Consider the following 23,502-nt stretch of genomic DNA (forward strand, 5'->3'; position numbering starts at 1 on the left):
TATATATATATATATTGTCACATGAAGAGGAATATACACCACTCATAAACAAGTTTCCTATTTGATAGGCCAGCCAATTACAGAAGTATATGAAATATTGTATGGCCAGTAGCTGCTCTTGGTAAACTGGATTTTGCAATAATCCACTATCATACGTGGCGACTCTGGATTGGTTGTAAGTAGAAGAAAATTGCAATGGTTAGATTTTTTTTAAAAATAAATTAAAAACACATTGTTTTTAGTGGTGTTGAACTTTGCCAAATGGACATGAACCAAGTTAAAAAACTGTTATCCGCCAATGAAAAAAGAGATAGTGATATTCTAGGATAAGGACTTTGGTCCTTCCAAGTCATTTAAATACTGTTGGTGCAAGGCTCATGAAACTCAAGCAACAAATTAATTCAATTCTTCTTGTGTAGTAGCTCCATTCAAGAGTTTTTTCATCTTACTTCTATAATGGCAGCTTCTACAATTGCTCTCTCTTCTCCTTCTTTTGCCGGAAAAACAGTGAAACTCTCACCATCTTCTTATGAAATTACTGGAAATGGGAGAGTCACTATGAGGAAGACCACTACCAAGGCCAAGCCTGCCTCATCTGGTAGCCCATGGTATGGTCCTGACCGTGTCAAGTACTTGGGACCATTCTCTGGTGAGGCCCCAAGCTACTTGACCGGTGAGTTCCCTGGTGACTATGGATGGGACACTGCTGGACTTTCAGCTGATCCAGAAACTTTTGCCAAGAATCGTGAGTTGGAGGTGATCCACTGCAGATGGGCCATGCTTGGAGCTCTTGGTTGTGTCTTCCCCGAGCTCTTGGCCCGTAATGGTGTCAAGTTTGGTGAGGCTGTATGGTTCAAGGCTGGATCCCAAATTTTTAGTGAGGGTGGACTTGACTACTTGGGCAACCCTAGTTTGGTTCATGCACAAAGCATTTTGGCCATTTGGGCTTGCCAAGTTGTGTTGATGGGAGCTGTTGAGGGTTACCGTATTGCTGGTGGGCCTCTTGGTGAGGTTGTCGACCCACTTTACCCTGGTGGTAGCTTCGACCCATTAGGCCTTGCTGATGACCCCGAGGCTTTTGCTGAGCTCAAGGTAAAAGAGATCAAGAATGGTAGACTTGCTATGTTCTCCATGTTTGGATTCTTCGTTCAAGCTATTGTCACAGGAAAGGGTCCATTGGAGAACCTTGCTGACCACCTTGCTGATCCAGTTAACAACAACGCCTGGGCCTTTGCTACAAACTTTGTCCCCGGAAAGTGAAGTTTTTTAAAATGAGTCTCTTCCATTAGTTGTTTGTTTGATGGCCTTGTAAAGCTATTGTAAATTACAAGAACATAATATATATATGAGTATTGTTTGTCCTCCAATCATTTGATAAAAGGTAAAACGTGACATTCTATTTGAGACATGCTAAAAAAACGTGCACAACATAAATTGGACAGATGGAGTAGCACCATTTCGCTTTTGGCTTACTCCGACTTGAAAGTTGTTTTGCTTTAATTAATTCTTTCACTGTTTTATCCTTTATAATTGTTTATATTCCTCATAAATTAAATTTCAGCACTTGAAATTCAGCCTATCCAAACGGGCTCTTATACAAGAACATTACATTTAACTTTAAACAATCTAACTTTCGAAGATATGAAGAAAATGTTATATTAGAATCTACTAATTTAAATTCTCTATTTCTAAGAAAGAAAAAAATGTATTGGATTTAAATCTTTTCGCGTATCAAAAAACTAGTAATGAAACTTTTTCGGAGAAACTATCAAATTATGCAAACATTTCTACCATATTTACTAATTCTCCTTATAGTTTGAAATACTTACATTTTATTTCACTATTCTATAATTTCATACCGAATTTCAAGTCAGTTAAATGTGAGTCACACTAAATATACATCTAATATGATTCACATGTATCTGAGATACCAGATGCGCAAGCGAGATGAGAGGGAGGCGAGCGAGATTCGTCTATGTATCCCTAATACATGCGAATCACAATAGATAAACACCATATACATGTATCTGGTATGATTCAATGTATCTAGGATACCAAACACGAGCGAGATGGGAGGGAGGCGAGAGAGATTTGTCTATGTATCTTAGATACATGCGAATCAATAATTTGGATAAAGTATAGCTATAACAAATTAAACCTAACTTTGACCTTATGTATCCCAAGATACTTGCACATCAAAATATGATAAGATTTGTTATATTGTAAACTAGCATGTATCTAAATAATTATAGCTCGATCATATATAAACTAGTGGAATTTCCATCAATTAACAAAACAAAAAGAAAAAGAGTACCGCGCACACACACATCATAGAATATGCACATATTTTGATACTTAAGCTTAAGCCCAATTGTGAAATTACACTGATATGTTATTGTTGTTTGGCCCAATTGTATATTAGGGTTAAAAAAGGAAATTAATCCTTTCCCTCTCTTATATTTACTAGGAAGAAAGAAAAGGGGTGACTTTTCGTTCAAGTCTCATATTCATTTCTCACCATGCTCGCTTCACTCTTCAAACTCTCTCGACCAATACTCCTCAATAATTCTTCAAAAATGTTTGTTCGTCCCAAATCTGATCGAAGAATGCTATACCAACAGCTCAAAAACTCATCAGTTACTGTTATTGTGGAAACATCAAGGTATTATTTTTTTTCTTCAAGTAACTGAGTTACTAATTCTCTTATTTTATGTATTTTTTTGGTTTAAATCTACAGTGAAGTAAGGTTTATTGGCACGGGTGCTGTTTGGGATTCAAGTCACATTGTGACATGTCACCATCTCCTCCTCGACAATCCAAAGAGTATTTTCGTTAGTGACATGAAGGATGTCTCTCAGATAGATGGAAGAATATTTACTGCTATTCTAGTGGATGCTTTCCCGGACATTGATATAGCTCTTCTTAAGCTAGTTGACAATGAGAAAATTCATATTAATCCTGTTATTCGAGCAGATGTACAAGAGGTTTTTGTTGGTGATGAGGTTTTTGCTATTGGTAGCGTGTTAGGAGGAAAACTACCAAAATCTTATTTAGACGGGTAATTTCTGGAGTTGATAGGAATGCGGAAACTGAGATGATTCCTGGGGTTTTGCAAACAACTGTTGCGTCAATGGAGGGGTGTAGTGGTTCACCGATTCGGGCTATTGCGTTGGAATATGCTTTGGTGCAATATGCCCATCAGTTGCATTTGCAATTCCCATAAATATGGTAAGTTGTTGACCGAAGTAATTATTGTGGCTTATATATGTGATGTATCTATTTTCATATAGTGTGTTTTGTTTTGGATTTGCAGGTACATGATGCAATAGCAAAAGTAAGTTCAATTTAACAAATATTGTTAAGTAGTTTGATTGTAAATCAATCTCTGATATCTTCAATCTAATGTTCGATATGAATTTAATTTGGACATTAATTTTGGTTCGTGACACTTAAACATGCCGCGACTTTTCTGTTATTCTCTTCCAATTATGAGCTTATGTTTTCTCTGTTTTTTGGTTCACAAGCATCTGTACTTCACCTTATTATGCTTGAAACTTGAGTATGATTTGTAGTTTATGTAGTTTCAGTTTTCATCTCGTAACTTGAGTTCTGTTTCTAAATGTGGTTAATTGGTTTATAGTATGCTATTATTATTATTATTGTTTAATTGACTCATTGCTTTTCACCTGCAAGTTTTCTTCATAGTAACTGATAAATATGTTGCTTCTTTGTTCTATGCAGATCTAGTATTGAAACATAGTTCCTTAGAAAAGTATTGAAAGGTATTTGAACTTTTTTCTGTTCATTCTGGTTCTGCTCCATTCTTAAATTTTTAGTAGTGTGAAAAGTGCTTCTTGCCCTTTATCAGATATCCTCGCATAGTGGGAGCTTAGGTCATCGTAAAAGTGCTAATGGTAAAAAGCATCATTATGAGAAAATCAGTTAGCTTTTAGGAGAGTAAGGAAGAAGGCGTTAGAATGTAATGTGGTAGTAATGCAGAAATAATGACACTTGGTCGCTGGAGTAACTTTCGGCTCTTTAATTATTCATTGTAGCATGTTGCATTTGGTACATACTGAGTTTGTGAACTAAACTTTACAATCAATTAAGATTTCTTCGACAATACTTTTCTCTAAATGCGGTAAAAGGTTATAATGATCTAGGTGAAAATAATTGGGAGCCACTTGAGAACTTGAAGTGGTGTTGAATAATATTTCATCTTGTATCTATGCTTTGCTGATCACTTATGACTTTTGTGTGAGCTTCAAACTTTGCAAAGGAGGCAAAGAACTCGAGATTTGCTTAGAGTTGGTAACCCAAAAAAGTGTCTATAAAAGATAAATGGCTTCAACACTATTTATGTGGAAATGGTTTTAGTTTTGACATTGTCTTTCTGGGTTGATCTTTTTGTTGAAACACTTCTTAGAGTCAAATCCATTATTTAGTTAAAACCTTCATCTTTTTAGGACCATAAGTAGCTCTTCAGCCACATTGCATGAATGTATTCAGCATATACCATTTTGAGTATCTGAGAATTTCTTGATATCCCTTTTTGTACTGTGGACTACCCAACACTGCATTTGCTCTCAAGTGGCTAAAGTAGGAGGAGTAATCTGTGACCACCACAGTACAAAAGGGGATATTTAACTATCTTCAATTTCCTTGTAGCTAAAGGTATGCCTAAGTACCTGAACAGAAGAGCTATGTTGCATGTGGGATCCTCCAAAAGTAGTGTATTTTTGGAGGATCTAACACGGGTGAGGCAGTATTTTAGGAGAGTCTGAGCAACATAGTGGAAGAGTGCCTTAGCTATAGCCTCGTAGTTGTTGAATCTCAGATTTGACAGTATCAGGGATATCACCATAGTGAACTTCACTTCTGGACATGTTAGTTAGCTTGCAGGCCAGAAGCTGCTGATTGAAAACATTTGAAATTTCTCTAGAACATAAAAGCAAATCATCTGTAAAACATAGATGAGTGATGCAAAGTTGGCCTATATTTTTGTTGTTTCTGCATTAGTTTACCATCTAATTTACAATAAATCCAACCTTCTTTGTTGTGCTCTCCAGTAAGATCAAATTTGCCTTTAATATATAGTTTTATCGTTGTCTTGAATTGGTATTGAAGCTGCTTTTCCTGCTGCTATTGGATGCATTAAATTAACACCATTTTTGCTGCTCTTTTGTGAAAGAATTTTGGCTGCTGTGATATTATAGGTTAGCTTACATGCTTACTATTACTGATAACTCATTCTCTTTTTAGTTCATAAACGCATCAATGCCCATTTCAACTTGAATGTTGAGATGTAAAAGAATACACACCTTAACTTAGAGAGACTATTAGTCGTTGTTTGGTACATTAGATAAGGATAATAATCCCGGTTTGAGGTATTAGCTAATCTTAGGATTGTTGTTTGTTCTGTTTGATATATGTGCACTACTATTTGATCACCAATTCATAATTTTGCAGGTGTTTTTGGTGAAAACATGCTCAGATGAAAGCTTTGGATCTATATATAGTTTATATATAAGTATAAGTAGAGTATGTCAAGACTATGTAAATGTTCCACTTCTGCATCCAATAGTATATGATATTCCCATGGATGTATAAAGAATACGTTTGACAACTTCACTGCATCCAGTATCTTGATAGTATAGCAAAATTATGCAATGCAACAATTAGTATATGATGATGATGATGTTGTTTATATCCGATTTGACAGTTGCTTACATACTTTCACAATATTGAGATCAAACACATATTCATAAGAGATTTAGCTCATATTTGTAGAGATCGATACTTGTTTGCAAGAGATTAATATCATAAACGTGAGGTAAATCATCTGTAAATAGGTATACCAGAGTAGATCAATCCATAAATAACAACACATTGAATCACCCTAGCAATTAACTGTAATATGTTCACATAATTTACGATACACCAAACAGTCATAGAGCTAATTTAACATTCATGAGAATCCAACAGACACTACATACACATATAACCCTGATTTTCATTCGAGTTCCTTGCACGAAAGACTTTTAAGTTCATCAACTAGTAAATCAAGCATCAACTGCATTCTTTGAATGGTCACTGAAGCTTGTCTTCTTCGCTTCATAATCCTTCAGAGCAGCCGTAATTGCATCGTCAGCAAGCATCCTGCCATACTGCAATCGAACAGGTGGACGATGGAAAAATGGTTTCCTATCTCCCTGTAGTAAAGTCAGATATGTTAAACACTACATCACAATTCAGAAATATGCAACCCTACCCGTTAATCTTTAAGCATGCTGCACAGGCATCAACAGCAAAAGACAAGGCCAAAGATATATAGCATAATATACATAGATTGTCAGACACCTTAACTTGGCCTAAACTAGCAACTAATCACTCCGATTCTGAGAATGCACATCTAGACACCTCAACTCTTCCTCATTGTGTCTCGTGAACACCCGACATTTTTGAAGAGTCTGAGCAACATAGGTCCCTCAGGTAAGAACAAACAGAGCAGGACCACTACCACTGATTCGTGGATCATTCGCTAAAATTTGGGTAAGGAGGGATAGTAAAAGTTGTATCCGAAACAAATAACTAAGAAAAACCAACCGTCCAAGACTACCTGCTAATCTTCAAGCGTGTTGCATAGGCAGCGGCAGAAAAAGAGAAAGCCAAAGGCCAGTATACTTGACATAATCTACATAAAGAATATATATGGCATAATACATTGATACATTAACTTGGCCTAAACTGACACCTAAACATTCTAACTTTAAGAATGCACATATAGACACCTAAATTTTGAATACCAATAGATCTGTTCTTATAACCTATCTAATCAATGTTTCCCCACAGATGTTCAGTGTGTGTCAAATACTTTTGGAGGAATCGACACACACCGACATTTTTGAAGCGTCCCAGTAACATAGTGACACCCTAAGGTAAGAACAACAGAGCAGGACCACTACCACTGATTTGTGGATCATTCACTAAAATTTGGGCAAGGACGAAAAGTAAAAGTTGTATCTTGAAATGGAACTGGAAATCTGAAACGAATAACTTAGAAAATCAACTGTTCAATAACTTAAAAACCAAGGTCATCTTAGTAAAGCAAGAACTCGGACAGTACGGGAAAACTAAATCCAAAACCACCTATGAACCAAAAAAACAAAAAACAAAAAAAAGGTTCAAAGAGTTGATGTATTGTTTATGGATAGTGCTTCTTCCATATGTTCCCCTTCCCCCAATTCCAAAAAAGCAAAAGTTTAACTAAAAAATCATCACCCCACATCTTAAGTTAAAAACACACTAAACTTTAACTTAAACTATCTCAAACTTCGAGTGTTTCAGCCGATCCCCAATCTCCCAGTATCAATATTTCGGTTGCTCAAGCTGGTACAGGTACGCTACAATGGAGCAGCTTACTCCTGACATGGATTTACCGATTGAACTAGATTTCCCCACCCTTTTCACCTTTTTCTTTCTTAATTATGGAATTGAAGTTATACAAAAAAAAAATGATTTTTCAAGTTTCTTACCTGAACTAAACTATCACCAACTATTTATCAAACCACAACTCAAACTATTAATTGTTCAGATATGAAACTCAATAAATCGTGATACTTTTGATCATATAACAAACAACATGATAGGAAAATAGAGATTAGGATAAACAATTTGAAAAAGAGAACATACTCTAACGAAGTAGGAATAAGCAACATTAGTCTCTAAACCAACTATATTTACGATTTTCCCCGTCTTTTCATCCACTATCATCTTCGCATTAGGCTGATATGCGACAAGACTTATACAGGGAATACCACCCTTAAAATAATCTTCCATCCATTTCCTCATCTCATCATCGATTTTGATTTGAGGTTTCATCATATCCTCACAAACCGGAGCTCCGGCAACACCCTTACCAACATTCCGATGATCATTGTAGTGATATAGCTGCCGCCACCGCCACAGGTTCACCGGCGATACACCGGAAACTCGATTTCCGATTTGTTTCAACATCTTTTTGAGATTTTGCCCTAAAGTTTGATTACTTTTTTTTACGAATTTGGGCGATATCGCATGTCTCTCTATATGTATATTTCTTTTTTTCATATTTCTCAAAGGGTAAAAATGTAATTTTACTTATAATATATGTCAACGAAATATCTGGACGATCAAGAATAAAAATGTAATTTTCTTAATAATATCCTTTAATAAATAAAAATTGAGGGTAAATTTTGAAATTAACTAGTTAGGAATTATTTTAGTTCACTACTTTACACGCACATAGTGACGGATTCAGGATTTAAATTAAGGGGGTTCAGAAGAAAAAGAGTAGTGCCTAAGATTTAAACTTGAAACCTCAACGTGAGTTTTGAACCCCTCAACCACTAAGTCAAATTTTAATCTTACATCTAGGAGCTTCAAAATCAATATATAAACATAAAAAATCTTTAAAATACCTTATACAACATTATTTTTTGCCAAGGGGTTCATCGTCCTATACGTACATATCTTATACTAAATACTACCAAATAAATAATATCAAAACTAATACATTCTCCTAAATGACTCCCTCCAAAAAAAAATTCACTAGTTCATAATCATGATAATATAAGTTTAGTGCACCGACTTATCATTCTATGTTCTTTAACCTCCTTTACAAATTTACAATGAAGCATCCAAATTAAACCTTGAATTGTAGCATCCAATTATTAATCATGGGAACTTGGTCCAATTTTAAAAAATAAAAAATAGGAGTAGTAGTTCTTATTTTGTCACGTGAAGTGGTGTATAAACAGTCAAGTGGATTTTGCAATAATCCACTATCCATGTGGCAACTTCATATTGGCTATAAGAGAGGAAATTTTGCATTGGGTTGGATTTCATCTAGTCATATTTAGTGGTGTTGAACTTTGCCAAATGGGCAAGAATCAAGTTAAAGAAAATATATTATCCACCAATCAAAAATCAGATAATGATATTCTAGGATAAGGACTTTGGTCTTTCCAAGTCCTTTATATGCACTTGATGAGGCAAGGTTCATGAAACTCAAATAAACAAAATCAACTCTTCTTCTTGTGTAGTAGCTCCATTCAAAAGTTTTCTTCGTACTTTTATAATGGCAGCTTCTACAATGTCTCTCTCTTCTTCTTCTTTTGCCGGAAAGGCGGTAAAACTCTCACCATCTTCCTCTGAAATCACTGGAAATGGAAGAGTCACCATGAGGAAGACTGCTACCAAGGCAAAGCCCGCCTCCTCTGGCAGCCCATGGTACGGTCCTGACCGTGTCAAGTACTTGGGACCATTCTCTGGTGAAGCCCCAAGCTACTTGACTGGTGAGTTCCCTGGTGACTACGGATGGGACACTGCTGGACTTTCTGCTGATCCAGAAACCTTTGCCAAAAATCGTGAGTTGGAGGTGATCCACTGCAGATGGGCCATGCTTGGAGCTCTAGGTTGTGTCTTCCCAGAGCTCTTGGCCCGTAATGGTGTTAAATTTGGTGAAGCTGTATGATTCAAGGCTGGATCACAAATTTTCAGCGAGGGTGGACTCGACTACTTAGGCAACCCAAGCTTGGTCCATGCACAAAGCATCTTGGCTATTTGGGCTTGCCAAGTTGTGTTGATGGGAGCCGTTGAGGGTTACCGTATTGCTGGTGGGCCTCTTGGTGAGGTTGTTGACCCACTCTACCCCGGTGGTAGCTTTGACCCATTGGGCCTTGCTGAAGACCCAGAGGCTTTTGCTGAGCTCAAGGTAAAAGAGATCAAGAATGGTAGACTTGCTATGTTCTCCATGTTTGGTTTCTTCGTTCAAGCTATTGTCACCGGAAAGGGTCCATTGGAGAACCTTGTTGACCACCTTGCCGATCCAGTTAACAATAATGCCTGGGCCTTTGCCACAAACTTTGTCCCCGGAAAGTGAAGTTCTTAAAAAGAGTCTTTTGTATTAGTTGATCGTTTGTTGGCCTTGTAAAGCTATTGTAAATTACAAGAATATTATATATGAGTTTTGTTCATTCTCCAATTATTTTTTATTTCTAAGTTACATTTTCAATACTTATCCTATATAAAAAAAAAAAAATACAAGTTAAAAGTAGCAAAATGGGCTCCCAAGTTGCCAATTCACAAGTCTAGGGGAACAAGGAATGACTCAATGGGTTCCAAGACGGTGCAAATTGAAATTGGAATCCAACAAAAATTAGGCCAACGATTTTTCTTCCAAATCTTGTAAAATCCCATGTTTGAAAATAATAAGATAATTACACTTTTTCTACCATTCATCTTCTATTTTCTAGTTATTGAACATGTTAATTTATAAAGTGCACAAACATGAGCTTCAATTAGAAGAAGAGGGAATTCCTAAAATAGGAGTTATAACTTGCATAACATTAGAAAAATTTAATAATCTTTCTTTGTCTTTTATAAAGTCAAATCTCTCTATAACATTTTTTTCTAAAGGAAGATCTGTTAATAAGGACGAAAAATTCAAACAACATTATTAAAAAACTTTACGCTTTTAATATAGTATATATAATATAGTTAAATAATTCTCCCTCTCAATTTATGTTGCCGTGTTTGACGTGCACAAATCTTCAGATTTATTAATTTTCTTTTTAACTTATGATCTAAAATAAACCGTAGTTATGTATCCATAAATCATATCATTAAAACAAAATAAAAAATATATATATAAACATAATATTTGGGCCAGTCGGGTTGATGTATTTGGGCCTTTATTCAAACTAAAGACCCAACTTCATTTAACCTGAACTTTTCACTACAGATTTCACAGATGCAAATTTGAAATTCCGATGGATTTTGTGCTGAATTCCGTTTGATTTTTTCGCCGGCCGATTTCAAAAGACAGCAGGTTAGCTACAGATTCAGCTCTTTGTCTCGTCGAAGTAAATTTCTGTTTCATTGATTTTATGGGTATCAATTTTCTGATTGGGTTTTCAATTTTTTTTATTTTTTTTTGGTCCAAAATTTCAATTTTATGAATTGGGTTTGCAAAATTTTGATTTTGTTCCCACTGTATAAAGAAAAGTTTCAATTTTTCTGAATTGGGTTTGTAAAATTTTGTTTTTGTTCCCACCGTATAAAGAGATGGTTCAAATTTCATTTTTTTCTGAATTGGGTTTGCAAATTTTTTCATTTAGTTGCGATGTGTTAAGTTGATAATGGCTTCAAGCTATGATGGTTGTGCTGATCTGCCTTTTAGTATTACTGAATACTGATTAGATAATGGCTTCAAGCTATGATGGTTGTGAAGTTATTAAGCTTCCCAAAAATCCGACCACGAGCACAACAATAGTTGTGATGGACTTAGCAATTGGCATAAGCTAAAATAAAATGAAAAAAAGAGTTGTATACAGTGTTACTAATAGTAGATGTTGAAGAAGCCTTATAAGAGTATACGAAGGCAAAGAGAGAAGACAAGAAGGCATGGCTTTGAGTTGCCCAGTACTTGTGCTGATGGGAGGTAGTAGGTATCTAGTGGAATTAGCGGAGGTGCACATAAGTTGGCCCGAACACCACCATCATAAAAAAAAAAGGAGCTACTAATTTTAAAGAATTAATTTCCTTAAAGGCAAATTATTGAAAAATATGTGAATTAAATTAGTCTAATATAGCATAATGGATAACGAGGATTCATATTGCCGATCCCTAGTGTCTTTTTTTAGTTTTTATTTGAAGGAATAGCTTATTGATTGATATGAAATGTTCACGACAAGTATTCTAGATTTGGGATGAATAGTTTGAAGTCATATACCAAATCCTTCTATCGATACTGTGGATTTTAATTTTAGACCTTTCAAATAAGTTGATCAGTAATAACCATAAAATCCTAATCTCTACTCCAACAGACATTTGAGTTAATGTTATTATGTAAAGTGACTTTGATAGTTATTATATCCTGTAACTAATAGTTGTATAGTCTATCAAGGCAGTTAACCATAGAGACTGTTCTGCGTTATGCATAACTATTCAAGCTTTTCATTTAGGCTTTGCAAACAAAACATATCTAATCAATACTCATCTTGTATAATCGGTATTTGAATTTCCATTTGAAGCATCCCTCAGGTTAATGAAATGAATATCATTTAGCTTTATAAGCTTTTGCTTTGGAACTTATGCTGATTGATTGAAATGTAATTCAGGATCTCTGTCTTCAGCTGAGGTGCAGAGCTTCTTGTAATGGAGAAGGGGGATTTTTGCATCTCCACTATGGCATCATCAAATATCGCAGTTCTATTAACTATTGGTGTCATCACTGTACTTGTGATACGAATGATTTATGTTATTAATAGGAGCAGAAAGCCGCTTCACTCCAAATCACCACGATCCCTCAGTACTCTTATTGTTTTGGGTTCAGGTCTAGTTTTATGTCTGATAGTTTTTCTTCTGTTTTACTGCCTTTTGCTTTTCATTGCTCTAAATATTTTAAGTTCAACTATAATGTAGGTGGTCACACAGCTGAAATGTTAAACTTATTATATGTCCTTCAAACAGAGAGGTTTAAGCCGAGATATTATATTGCTGCTGCTACTGATAATATGAGTCTCCAAAAAGCACATGTGTTTGAGGATTCCTTGCTCGGTAAGGTATAGTACATCAGTTTAATTTATTTGTCGGTTTTTCTTTCCCCCTTTTTATCAGACAACAATATGTCAAAAAACGACGACTGGAATGGTGTGTGGTGTCTTGTGTCTATGAACCAAGAGAGGATAACATTTTTGCATTAGGCTGTTAACACATTATTCTTGTGACTTTTCTCAATTCCTTTATCAGTTTTGAATTAGGCTTCTAAGTTTTCTTTTGGATTTTAACACCTCGTTCACTGTGTCCAAATATTTGATTGCCTTAGTTGTTAAGTGACTAATATAGCCATCAGTCACCCAGCTTCATCATTGTTCCCAGTTGCTTGCTCATGCAGTTCAATGTTAGACTTCACTTTTTGTACCGGTAGAGGTGTTAAAGTGCCAAACCATGTATGTTCAACATCAAGCGGCAATTCTTAGGAAGTTTGGCTTGAATACCATCGTAGCCTAAAGATCTCTCCAAATCAAAATGTGTTGCTTCTTGTAGAGCCTAATCTTAGAACTCATAGACTGGCAGTCCTTATCTTTTACAAATATATCAAAAACAAAGATTCATAGAAGGTCCAAACACCGATTTGTGCATCCAGTATGGTAAATCACATGATTTCTCATATGATCAAAAGAATTTTAGAAAATCAAATTATGTATCGCAATGCATCAAACAATTGGTATACCAAATCCTTTTACTTATTATTTGCAGTAAGAGATGAAAAATGTTTGTGCAAATGTGTTCCATGTATATATGTAACATTTAGCTATAATTGTCTGCATACAAGTATGTGTGCCTTGCTTTTCGCCTATGGGATAAAACCATAGTCTGTATGTTCTTTCAGATTGTCTATCTTAGGTTTGGAGGGGTGTTCATTCTCTTCTAGTTGTTTAGAGTATTTGAAATACATATGCTACACCACAGAAGCCTCCTCTTCTCCCGGAACTGATCATGATATTCTATTCTTAATTGGCTATATTAATAGGACTACCTCTTATTCTAGGAAGCGCCCGAGGAAGTAGGGGGAGCTGAATTCATGCAGATATATCGAAGTCGAGAGGTTGGCCAATCGTATATAACCTCAGTTGGAACCACATTGGTTGCAATTGCACATGCGTTGTGGTTAATGATCAAGATCAGACCCCAAGTGGTATCAGACAAACCTCTCATATTACATTTTACTCCCCTCCCCTTTGAAATTGAAATCATCAATCTGCAGATACTTTTTCCTTTATATATCCTGGTCTTCTGATTTATCTATATTTGGTACTTTGTCTCAGATTCTGTGCAATGGCCCTGGAACGTGTATTCCACTATGTGTAATTGCCTTCCTTTTCAAGGTTTGTTTATTAGAGAGTGATCTTTTGTTCTTTCAACTTACTTGTATAGTCAAGTTGGATGCTAGAATACTGATTACATGCAGAATATCTTTTAACATCCCGATTTAGAAAAAAATGGATCAGACTACGTTGATCTTAAGGGTCATGTCCATTCCTGTATTTTCAACTATGTTTCTTGGACTCTTAAAAATGTCGACAACTGCATGTCGGATCCTCCAAAAGTAGTGTATTTCGGAGTATTCGGCTGAGGTGATGCCACATTTTTGGAGTGTCCTAGCCACATAGATTTCAAAGTGTATAGGACGACAACAACTTGGATCATTTTGTCTTTTCCTTGTCGGTTCATAAATTTTTGCCTCGACTTATCATGGCATGATATTGTTGAGAACTCTTATCCTCTAATATTCCTTGAGCTTATTTGGTTTCATGGCCTCTCCAAGCTTATTTGGCACCATCCCTTTAAAAAAAATATGAACAAACCTCACAAAAGGAGGAAGAAGACAGTCAATGAATCAAAAGAGAGCACTTGACTCCTCACAGAGTCACATTGATATCGAACTTGCAAACGTTTTTAGTTTCTTATGATCCTTCAAGGTGACATTTGAGGTGCTAATTGAAAGTTCAATTGCTTCAGGTTTTGGGAATTAGGTGGTCATCGATTTTCTATGTCGAGAGCATTGCAAGAGTCAGGAAGCTGTCTTTAAGCGGTTTGCTTCTTTACAAGCTACACATGGCAGATCAGTTATTCGTGCAATGGCCACAACTAAAAGAGAAGTATCCGCGAGCTCATTATGTTGGTCGTCTTATGTAATCTATCAGTTTCTGATCTATTATAGTGAGGTACGTAGTACTCGAGCTCTGTTGATGCGTTTGAAGAGTTCTACAAATGGATGTAAAGGGTCTTCGTTTGAAAGAGAATATCATTGTTATCTTCTTGAGGCAAGGAAAATTTTTAATGATCATTTCGAAGTGATTGGCATGATTGTTGTTGTTTTTGTATCATATAGGTAACTTGTTAAGTTAAAGATTCCAGAGAGAATTAACAAATACAAGTGTATTTACGTTCCACTTTTCCAAAGTTTTATACATGAGCAAACCTTTTGACATATTTTAATATGAATTTAGACTGGAAGCTCATTACTAGTTGTTGTTGTTGCTAGATGAAACATTCATGGCAATCAACTTAGTAGCAAAGTTGTCTCCATGTGACTGGTAGGTCACGGGTTTGAGCTGTGGAATCCTCCGTTGATACCTGTGTCTAGGGGTGTTCACGGTTTGGTTTGGGTCGGTTATTGGTCAAAACCAAAACCAAACCAATTTAATCGGTTTTAAAATTATCTAAACCAAACCAAATCAAATATAATATACATTTATCAGTTTGGTTGTTTTCGGTTTTGGTTTGGTTTGGTTATTCGGTTATTAACCATACATAAAAATAAAATAAACAATTCATTCAAAACGTGAAAAAAGTGACAACAATCCGTTCAAACAAAAAAATAGTTAGAATGACTGGCATTACATAACTTTCGATCATTGAATTTACTGAATAAAACTTCAAAATTCACTATTTTGGCATAGAAGGAAGAGACAATGACATTTTTAGTCCCACAAAGAATTTTCATAGATACTCATATACATGAAACCAATAAGAAAAATGTTCTCACCTTGGACATTTTTTCTTTCATAAGTAAATTATAAATAAATTTTGATGAAACATATATAAAATCTTTAAAATTGTTTATGAATATAATATATTATGTATGTATAATAATAAAATTTATGTATATAACTTGTTGGTTCGGTTCGGTTATTTCTTCGATTTTTTTCGAACAAAACCATAACCAAACCAAATACTATCGGTTCTTAACAATCTAAAACCAAACCAAACCAAAACCCCCTGTGTTATGTTAGACGGCCCCCCCCCCCCCCCCCCCCCCCGGAGGTATGTGGCCCTTGCTTCCAATTTCTAGCTGTAGAATCAAACGTTGATACTTGTGTCAGGATAAGCTGTCTACAGCACACCCCTCTGGATGCGATCCTTCATGAGACTCTGCCTGAACACAAGATACTTCACGCACCAGACTTTTCTCAGCCTTATTTTCCAAACCATCAAGGTAATGCTGATACATATATGACAAGAAATTCCACATAGCCAAAAACATAGAGATCACTTTAACACCACTCATCTTCTCATGAAGAAACAAAATAGAGAAAACAGGTGCCCCAAGAATGCCAATCACATTGGAGAACAATGAAGACACCTTGAAAATCAATCCAGTTGAACCAACTGTGAAAAATTGCCAAGAAATTGCTGTCCCAATCAACGTCATAACATATGATTTCTTCCCAAGTCCAAAATTATTCATCTCTTGCCTCAAATTCCTCCACTCTCCACTTGCAGAAATCACCACCAAATTCGCGAAGGACGCCACTAAGGACTCATAAATTGTCATTTCTATGATCAATCGCAAACTTTCCCTCTTAAATATTTTCTCAAACGATGGCCTCGTGACGGAAAACATGAGTCCATAACCAGCAAATGCAGCAAGTGTACATAAAAAACCAGTAATGTACTTTCTTTTAGAGTACTTGTTACTATTACTTGAGTCATTTTTTTGAAACAAAAGGAGTGAAGGAGATATTGTGAGAAGTACTAAAGAGTTCACTATAAAAGGGGTGAGTTTTTGTTTGTTCAAAAAGAATGAAAAAAAAAGCATTAAATCCTAATTGACTAGTACATATAAGTGTATAAGTTGTAATAGGAAGATAAAATTGACCTATAGAATAAAGCATACAATTTCCACCTAAAAAAAACCAAGTGAGATATAAAGAGGAACAAGAACCAAGAAAGATGCTTTTTTTATATCTATATTATTGGTTTTGGTTGATGATAATAAGAGAAAAGGGATGAGAATTGGGAATCCAATATTTTGTACTAATTAAGCTAACCATATGTTATTGCCTCCATTATTAAAATATAGTTTACCTAAGAGTGTACCAATTGCTTGGCCACATAGAACAAAAGTTGAATAAATAGCTATTTGGATCCACCATTTGTATTGTACAAAGTTGGGTAATTCTTTTGACTTATTTTGATGATTCTCATAGTGTTCTTCCTTTTGAGATTTATCACCTGTTGCAGTAAACATTCTAATTAAAAACATGAAAATAGGAGATTTTTATGCATGTTAAATATGAAGAAATTAATGAATCATTTGAGGTACAAAATAGAATGGAGAAATCTTGTTTTGGTGGCATCCCGCTTTAGCAGGGTAGGGGAAGGGTCATATCTCAAGGGGTGTTACGTGGACAACCAAATGCTTTCACGACTCAAATTTGTGACTTATAGGTCATACGAAGACAACTTTATCGTTGCTCCAAGACTCTCTTCATGGCATGATAATATGCAATTATGTACTACTAATGCTTTACTGACACTAATTTTTTAAACTAGTTCATAATGATGAATCCTTACAATATATAAATGTATCTGCCAGTAGAAAATTTATAAAGCTTCTAATACTTTTCATTTTTTATTTTACATGATAATGAACTGAGACAAATAGATCAAAACTTATGACAAAGGTCAATATGACCCTTTTCTAAGAGTACAAGGACAAATATAACCTTTTTCATATTTTTAAACATAATCAAAAGGAAAAAATGCCATACAACAGAGAAAACAAGAGTTCACCTGGAACATGGGATTGCAGTTCTGATGCATCAACCATTTTCAAGAATTTCCAAAATTAAGATGTAATAAAGAAGAAGAAAAGAGAAAGAAAAATGTAAAGCCTCTTTGATTTTTCATGTATATATATATATATATATATATATGACTGACTTTCAAGACTGCTATTCGTTTTGAAGCTCGATTAAGTCAGATTCATGCTGAAAAGTCTCACTTTGGAATATTAAGCACTTCTTAGTAAAGATGACTCCGTCCACATAGCTCAAAACTGAAATATCTAATTAAGAATGGAATAATATTTATCCTTTCTTTACTACGTTTGATGGTTATATTTATATTACAATAAAATGGGGTTGTCAAATAGAAGAACAAAATAATTATTTATTTATCTTTGGACAGCCAATTCCTGGATTACATAGAACTAACTATGTTGCCAATATTTTGTAATTCCCTAGGTTTGTGTTCCTTTAAGCAATATATATGTCTACTATATTTTGTCATATAAATACTATACTATACTTATAATATACATATTACATTCATAGTTTTACCCCTTTTGATTGTTTTATTTCTCATAAAACTAACTAGGTGAAACAAAACTAACTACGTGAAACATAAAATATAACATAGGGATCATTACACAAATAGTTGTATGTGTGAGCTTATTCATATTATTGGCTTCAACTCATAGCGACATTAAACAACTTTATAAAATAAAACTACCTTAAAGGGACTCCGGGACATTTTGAGAAGTAAAGAAAAATATTGATTTATTGTAAGTCGCAAAGTAATCTTGTTGTCACGATCCACTTGGATTTAACCTCATTCAACATTTGTATCCAACTTATAAGAACTAGTACTCAACAATATATCAAATAATGCCATGTACTTATCCAGTACCAAATTGAAAGGCCCAATAAGAACTTTTTATTTCAATTTGAATATATACATAATTGATCACATTTATATGTATTGTAGAAGAGCGGATTTACTCAGGGCACACCAAAAGAGTAGCAGCTGCGAGTTTCTCCGGGGTTCAACTAGAGGAAACTTCTTTAGAGTTTTGTTCTATTAACTCTTCCTTGGCCTCCATATGATTGAGATATTGTTGATAAATTTGTGAACCAAATCCCCAAAAGGCTAAAAACATAATCACCAACTTTAAACCTTTAATCTTATCATGAAGAAAAATCACAGAAAAAATTGGAGTAATTGGAGCCCCTAAATTGTTAAAAACATTGGACATTAGGGGGTTGACTTTAAAAACTAGCCCAATTGAAGCCACAACTTTTAATTGACATGAAATGGCTATAAAAAACAAGATGACTACATAAGATAATTTCCCTAATTGGTATTTTTCCATCTCCATGATTAAATTCTTCCAATCTCCACTTATAAAAAAACCTAGTAGGATCACTATGCTTGCAACTAGGGTTTGGTAAATTGACATCTCTATAATATCTATGAACTTCCTACCCTTTATTATTTTTCGATACGAAAATTCAGTTAGAGAAAGCACTAAGGAATATGTCACAGACCCACCAATCGTAGAAAAAAACCCTAGCAAAAACTTTCCACTAGACATTTCCCCGGACTCATTATTATGAACCACCAGAATGACTGAGGCAGCTATTACAAGAACTATAGAGTTTACTATAGCTGGGGTGAACTTATGTGCACTGTGGAATAAAGAGAAGATAATAGTGAACCCTAGTCGAGTGGTACTAGTGAGAGAGTACGTTGAGACTTGAAGGTACTTTAGACCGACCGAGTTGAAAACACTAACCCCACCAAGTAACACACCTAGAACAACATAAACTAAAAAGATTATGCAAATATGGGGTTCTTGATTTCCTTCAATTACCTCAATTTGGCTATTATTTTTGAGTGAGACATAGTATAGGAAAGGAAGAAGAATTGGGAACCCTGCATTTTGCACTAATGAGACTAACCATATACTTTTACCACCTTTGGTAAAATATGTTTTAACCAATAGTGTTGTTACTACTTCTCCAATTAGAGTAAAAAGGGTAAAAATGGCAACTTGGTACCACCATTTATGCTTAGCAAAGTAGGAACAAGAATGAGTTGATCCACTTGATTCAATGTTGGAATTTTCATCCTCACATATTTCTTCATCTATCAAAAAGATAAAAAGTAAAATGAATAAATAAGATAATGTTTAATAAATAACGCATAGTTGTCTAAAAAGACGAGTTTAAGTTATATATTCCGTCAGTTTATGGAACACCTAATATTGTAAAAATTCGTTACAATGACATTTATATAACTCATATGATGAAAATAATTCTAACTAAACCAATGAGATGATAGTCGCAAATTAAAGCAAAAGTGTTTTGTTTACTAGTATTGAAACTTACTTTAAGGACTAGAAAAGCTTACAACACAAGTAATAGCGTGAAGTGCACTAATAAAGTAAGCTTTTGAAAAGTTACAATACAAGTAATAGAGTAAAACGTAACGGGGCAGAAGTGACTTGAGGATTTAACTTATATATATTGATTCATATAGTGTAAGATCATGTTAATTATTAGAAATATTACATGTAACTAAAAGAACCCCCAACTTAAACATGCTTTAGTTTTTCTAAAACAAGCTTAATTTTTAACAAAATGACATTTATTCCCAAATAAAACATCACATTAAAAGCTACTTCAAAATAATTTAAGAATTGGTTTGTGGAAAGCTTTTGGAGAATGTGTTTTCTTCATTTTATTGTTTGGATTAAACAAATCAGCACACTACACCTACTCCACTATAATTTGCTTTTCATTCTTGTCTCCTTTACTTTATAATTTTATATATAAAATCAAGGATCTATGGTAAATAATTTTTTGCTTCATAAAGATAAGGATGATAAATATATATTATACTAAGTAATTTGAAAAAAGTAAAGTTTATGTGTATCTTAGTTTTTACTACTATATTGAGAAATAGAATTAATAACTATTTCCAAAAGATTCTAACTTATTATTTTCCGTCTATATATAATGAATTATCATTGCCTTTTTTTTACCCTACAATTATTGACTCTTTTTTGGCTACTTTCTCAAAATGTGGCTCTACCATATATACAGCCAAGGTCACAATTTTAATCGTTACCTAAGATGTCATTTCAGGAAAAAGCTTATAATATAAATATATAATATGACAAAAGAAGAAAAGATATTTGGAAGCAAATAAAAGCACACCAATTATCACCTGACATCTACAAAGAATAGATATATTTTTTTAATAACTGTCTGCTATTCGATCAAGGGATGATGTATCAGTTACGAGTTCAATTGAATCCATAATTTTTGAGTTAAATTATTAAATTATAGTAATAAATAATGTACGTGAATTTATAATTTAGAAAATATAACGTATTTAATGAATCTTAAAAGTTAAATTCATAAAACTTAAATTTTGAATTCATTTTTGTGTATAATAAATACTGACCTGATCAATTTAAATTTACACCACATGAGATTCAATAAAAAGGAGTGTTGTATAACGTGAAATTCTCGTTATTTGTTCTGTTTTGAAATAATAATTATTTAGTAAATGAAACCCCCCACCCCTTCCCTCCTTCTGTTTTTCTCTTTGCAATTTATGAATCTTTAGACTACGGTTCAAAAATCGCTTCTGAGCAAATTAATAATCTTGTGAGAAAATATTAGTTCATAGTCTAAAAGGCATAATCCAAAAAAATATATTTGGAGAACTTTAGAAATAGGAATAAAACACAAATAGTGGCCTAAAAAGAAATATTTGCATAAATCAATTTTCCCTATCACAATTATTTTATTCATTCTCGAGGGTCAAATTTGAGACTTCTAATTAAAGTGTTAAACTCTTGTTTTACTCTGTTTCAAAAAGTATAATAGTTTAAATAATTATTTTTTTTAATTTATCATTAATGATATGTTCTACTAGCCATACAGATATCAACAAATGTTTGAGAATTAAAAATTTAAACAACTTTCTATAGAACAATAAATTCTATAATTAAGCACGTTGTCATATAAAGTCAAGAATAGAAGAAATATTTTATTTTATTTTTAATTTTGAAAAACAACCAACCAAAGAGGATTAATTGTCAAATCATTTTTATAAAAGAAAAAAATATAAAATTAAGAAAAAAAATTTAAGCTCGAGTGTAATAAACTCAACTTTTATAATTGACATTTGAACCTCTCACAACCACGGGCAGATGCAATTTTAAAACGGAAAAGGAATCAAATATATTATCGAACTTGAAGAAAAGACTTATCTATGTCATCAGTTAAAAAGTTTAGCTCGTCTATGTCATTTTTGTTTGAGAAAAGGCTCGTTCATGCATTTATTAGTTGAAATGACATAGATAAGCCAAATTTTTAACGGATGAGCCTTTTCCCTTTTAAAAAATGATTTAATTAATAATGTGGCCGAATCATAATTGACCACATGTAAAATATGGTTTTATGAAATGCAACTATTTTCAATTAAGAAATAATGTATATGAGTCAAACTTTTAATGAATGACATAGATGAGTTTTTTCTGAAAGTTCGATGACATATTTGAATCTTTTCCCTTTTAAAAATACAATAAGTTTTACGCTAAAAATCTTGAATCTGCCTTTATTCACACCTACTCCCCCTTACTCTTGCTCCCATCCCATCCCTATCCCTACCCCTACCCCTACCCCCTTCCTTCCTATTTCGAGTATTTATCTAGATTATGTATAAATATTTTTGAAACAATATTTTCTACTCATATTTACTTATCAAACATATAAAAATACGTTAAAAAAAAATCTCTTTTTTTAAAGAAAAAACATTCTCCTCGAAAAAAAATTCAGTCATCCCAAACACACCCTTAACTTAATGGCAAACTCTACCATATCTGCAGTTGAAATATCAGAAGAAAATTCCTCTCTAACAAGCAAACCTCCACACCATTATTTAGATCCAATGAATAAAACCATCTTATTTTTTTCCATTCTGGTGTTCAATACTCGTATTAAAGTCTAATTGATTTAAATTCAAACCATATACGGTTTTTTTATAGGGAAAATACTCACCAACAAGTTTTTTTTTCATAACTAGTACTTGAACCTGAAAACTTTAATTGAATTAAAGATGAACGGATCTCAAGCACTCCCTAATAATAAACTATTTTTTCATAACAAGGAATATAACCTGAGGCCTCTAATTAAAGGTGGAAGAAGCTCAAGAGCTTCCAAGCAGAATTTTTTTACATAATCAAGACACGAATTGGAAACATCTAATTAAAGGTGAAGGAACCTCAAGTGATCCGTAACATTTTTTTTTACATAATCAGGACTCGTATCAGAGACATCTCATTAACGACGGAGAAACCTCAAACGATCCTAGCATAAATAATATTCATTACGAAGGCTCGAATCTCAAATTCGAGAACTCTAATTAAAGATGAAGAAAAAGAGAAATTAAAGTTTCAAAATGAGGAGAAAATAAATAAAGAAAAATTGAGAATAGATAGATACTAACTTGGGATATCTAAGAGCTTTTGTTGAACTTCTTCCATAGAGTTATCTTCTTGTGTTTTTTTGGCTGGAAATTTTGTGAAATAGATTTTGTTTTTCCCAAAATTGGGAAAGAAACATATAATATGTTGATATGTAGAGTGAGAAGAATGAGTGAAAAAGACTTTAGAGTATGTTGATATAATAAATTATAAGTTGCCTTACACTGCACTTATAACCTTTTTTTTTTTAAATAGTCTGATACACAAAGCATTTCATATTAATGTAGATTTAAGAATATAAATAGTTTATTTTAATACAAATATTGTCAATTGTTTTCACGATTCATAGTTCAAATTCATGAACTATAGGTCACAAAAAAATAATATTA

General features: G+C 33.7%; 6 protein-coding genes and 1 pseudogene across 7 annotated transcripts; 4 read left to right on the plus strand and 3 right to left on the minus strand.

Annotated features, from left to right (window-relative positions):
- The first annotated feature begins 374 nt into the window (after positions 1-374).
- Positions 375-1,344, plus strand: LOC102604320 (chlorophyll a-b binding protein 3C, chloroplastic-like). Its single transcript, XM_006356012.2, has one exon. The coding sequence runs from the start codon at positions 457-459 to the stop codon at positions 1,258-1,260; it is 804 nt and encodes a 267-aa protein (XP_006356074.1). The 5' UTR covers positions 375-456; the 3' UTR covers positions 1,261-1,344.
- Positions 1,345-2,576: 1,232 nt separating this feature from the next.
- On the plus strand, positions 2,577-3,946 carry LOC107062264 (uncharacterized). The gene is made up of 5 exons (XM_015312680.1): positions 2,577-2,662; positions 2,738-3,022; positions 3,079-3,184; positions 3,314-3,334; positions 3,869-3,946. The coding sequence occupies exons 1-5, from the start codon at positions 2,577-2,579 to the stop codon at positions 3,944-3,946; spliced, it is 576 nt and encodes a 191-aa protein (XP_015168166.1).
- A 1,921-nt stretch (positions 3,947-5,867) lies between these two features.
- Positions 5,868-8,056, minus strand: LOC102578567 (iron-sulfur cluster assembly scaffold protein IscU-like). Its single transcript, XM_006356019.2, has 2 exons — positions 7,693-8,056; positions 5,868-6,212 (listed from the first exon to the last, which is right to left on the minus strand). The coding sequence occupies exons 1-2, from the start codon at positions 8,014-8,016 to the stop codon at positions 6,063-6,065; spliced, it is 474 nt and encodes a 157-aa protein (XP_006356081.1). The 5' UTR covers positions 8,017-8,056; the 3' UTR covers positions 5,868-6,062.
- A 987-nt stretch (positions 8,057-9,043) lies between these two features.
- Positions 9,044-10,024, plus strand: LOC102578909 (chlorophyll a-b binding protein 3B, chloroplastic-like; annotated as a pseudogene).
- Positions 10,025-10,730: 706 nt separating this feature from the next.
- On the plus strand, positions 10,731-15,039 carry LOC102577504 (uncharacterized). Of its 2 annotated transcripts, NM_001288106.1 has the most exon segments (7): positions 10,813-10,870; positions 12,162-12,376; positions 12,466-12,605; positions 13,595-13,741; positions 13,872-13,931; positions 14,566-14,583; positions 14,586-15,039. In NM_001288106.1, coding segments are annotated over 6 exon segments (900 nt in total). In that variant the 5' UTR covers positions 10,813-10,870; positions 12,162-12,198; the 3' UTR covers positions 14,943-15,039.
- Positions 15,040-15,928: 889 nt separating this feature from the next.
- On the minus strand, positions 15,929-16,384 carry LOC107062265 (probable purine permease 9). The gene has a single exon (XM_015312681.1). The coding sequence runs from the start codon at positions 16,382-16,384 to the stop codon at positions 15,929-15,931; it is 456 nt and encodes a 151-aa protein (XP_015168167.1).
- Positions 16,385-18,599: 2,215 nt separating this feature from the next.
- On the minus strand, positions 18,600-23,295 carry LOC102579559 (probable purine permease 9). The gene is made up of 2 exons (XM_006356021.2): positions 23,137-23,295; positions 18,600-19,761 (listed from the first exon to the last, which is right to left on the minus strand). Exons 1-2 carry the CDS (start codon positions 23,171-23,173, stop codon positions 18,659-18,661), a joined length of 1,140 nt encoding a protein of 379 aa, XP_006356083.1. The 5' UTR covers positions 23,174-23,295; the 3' UTR covers positions 18,600-18,658.
- Positions 23,296-23,502: the final 207 nt, after the last annotated feature.

The sequence above is a fragment of the Solanum tuberosum genome, unplaced genomic scaffold, assembly GCF_000226075.1.
Source record: "Solanum tuberosum cultivar DM 1-3 516 R44 unplaced genomic scaffold, SolTub_3.0 scf00214, whole genome shotgun sequence".
NCBI lineage: Eukaryota > Viridiplantae > Streptophyta > Magnoliopsida > Solanales > Solanaceae > Solanum > Solanum tuberosum.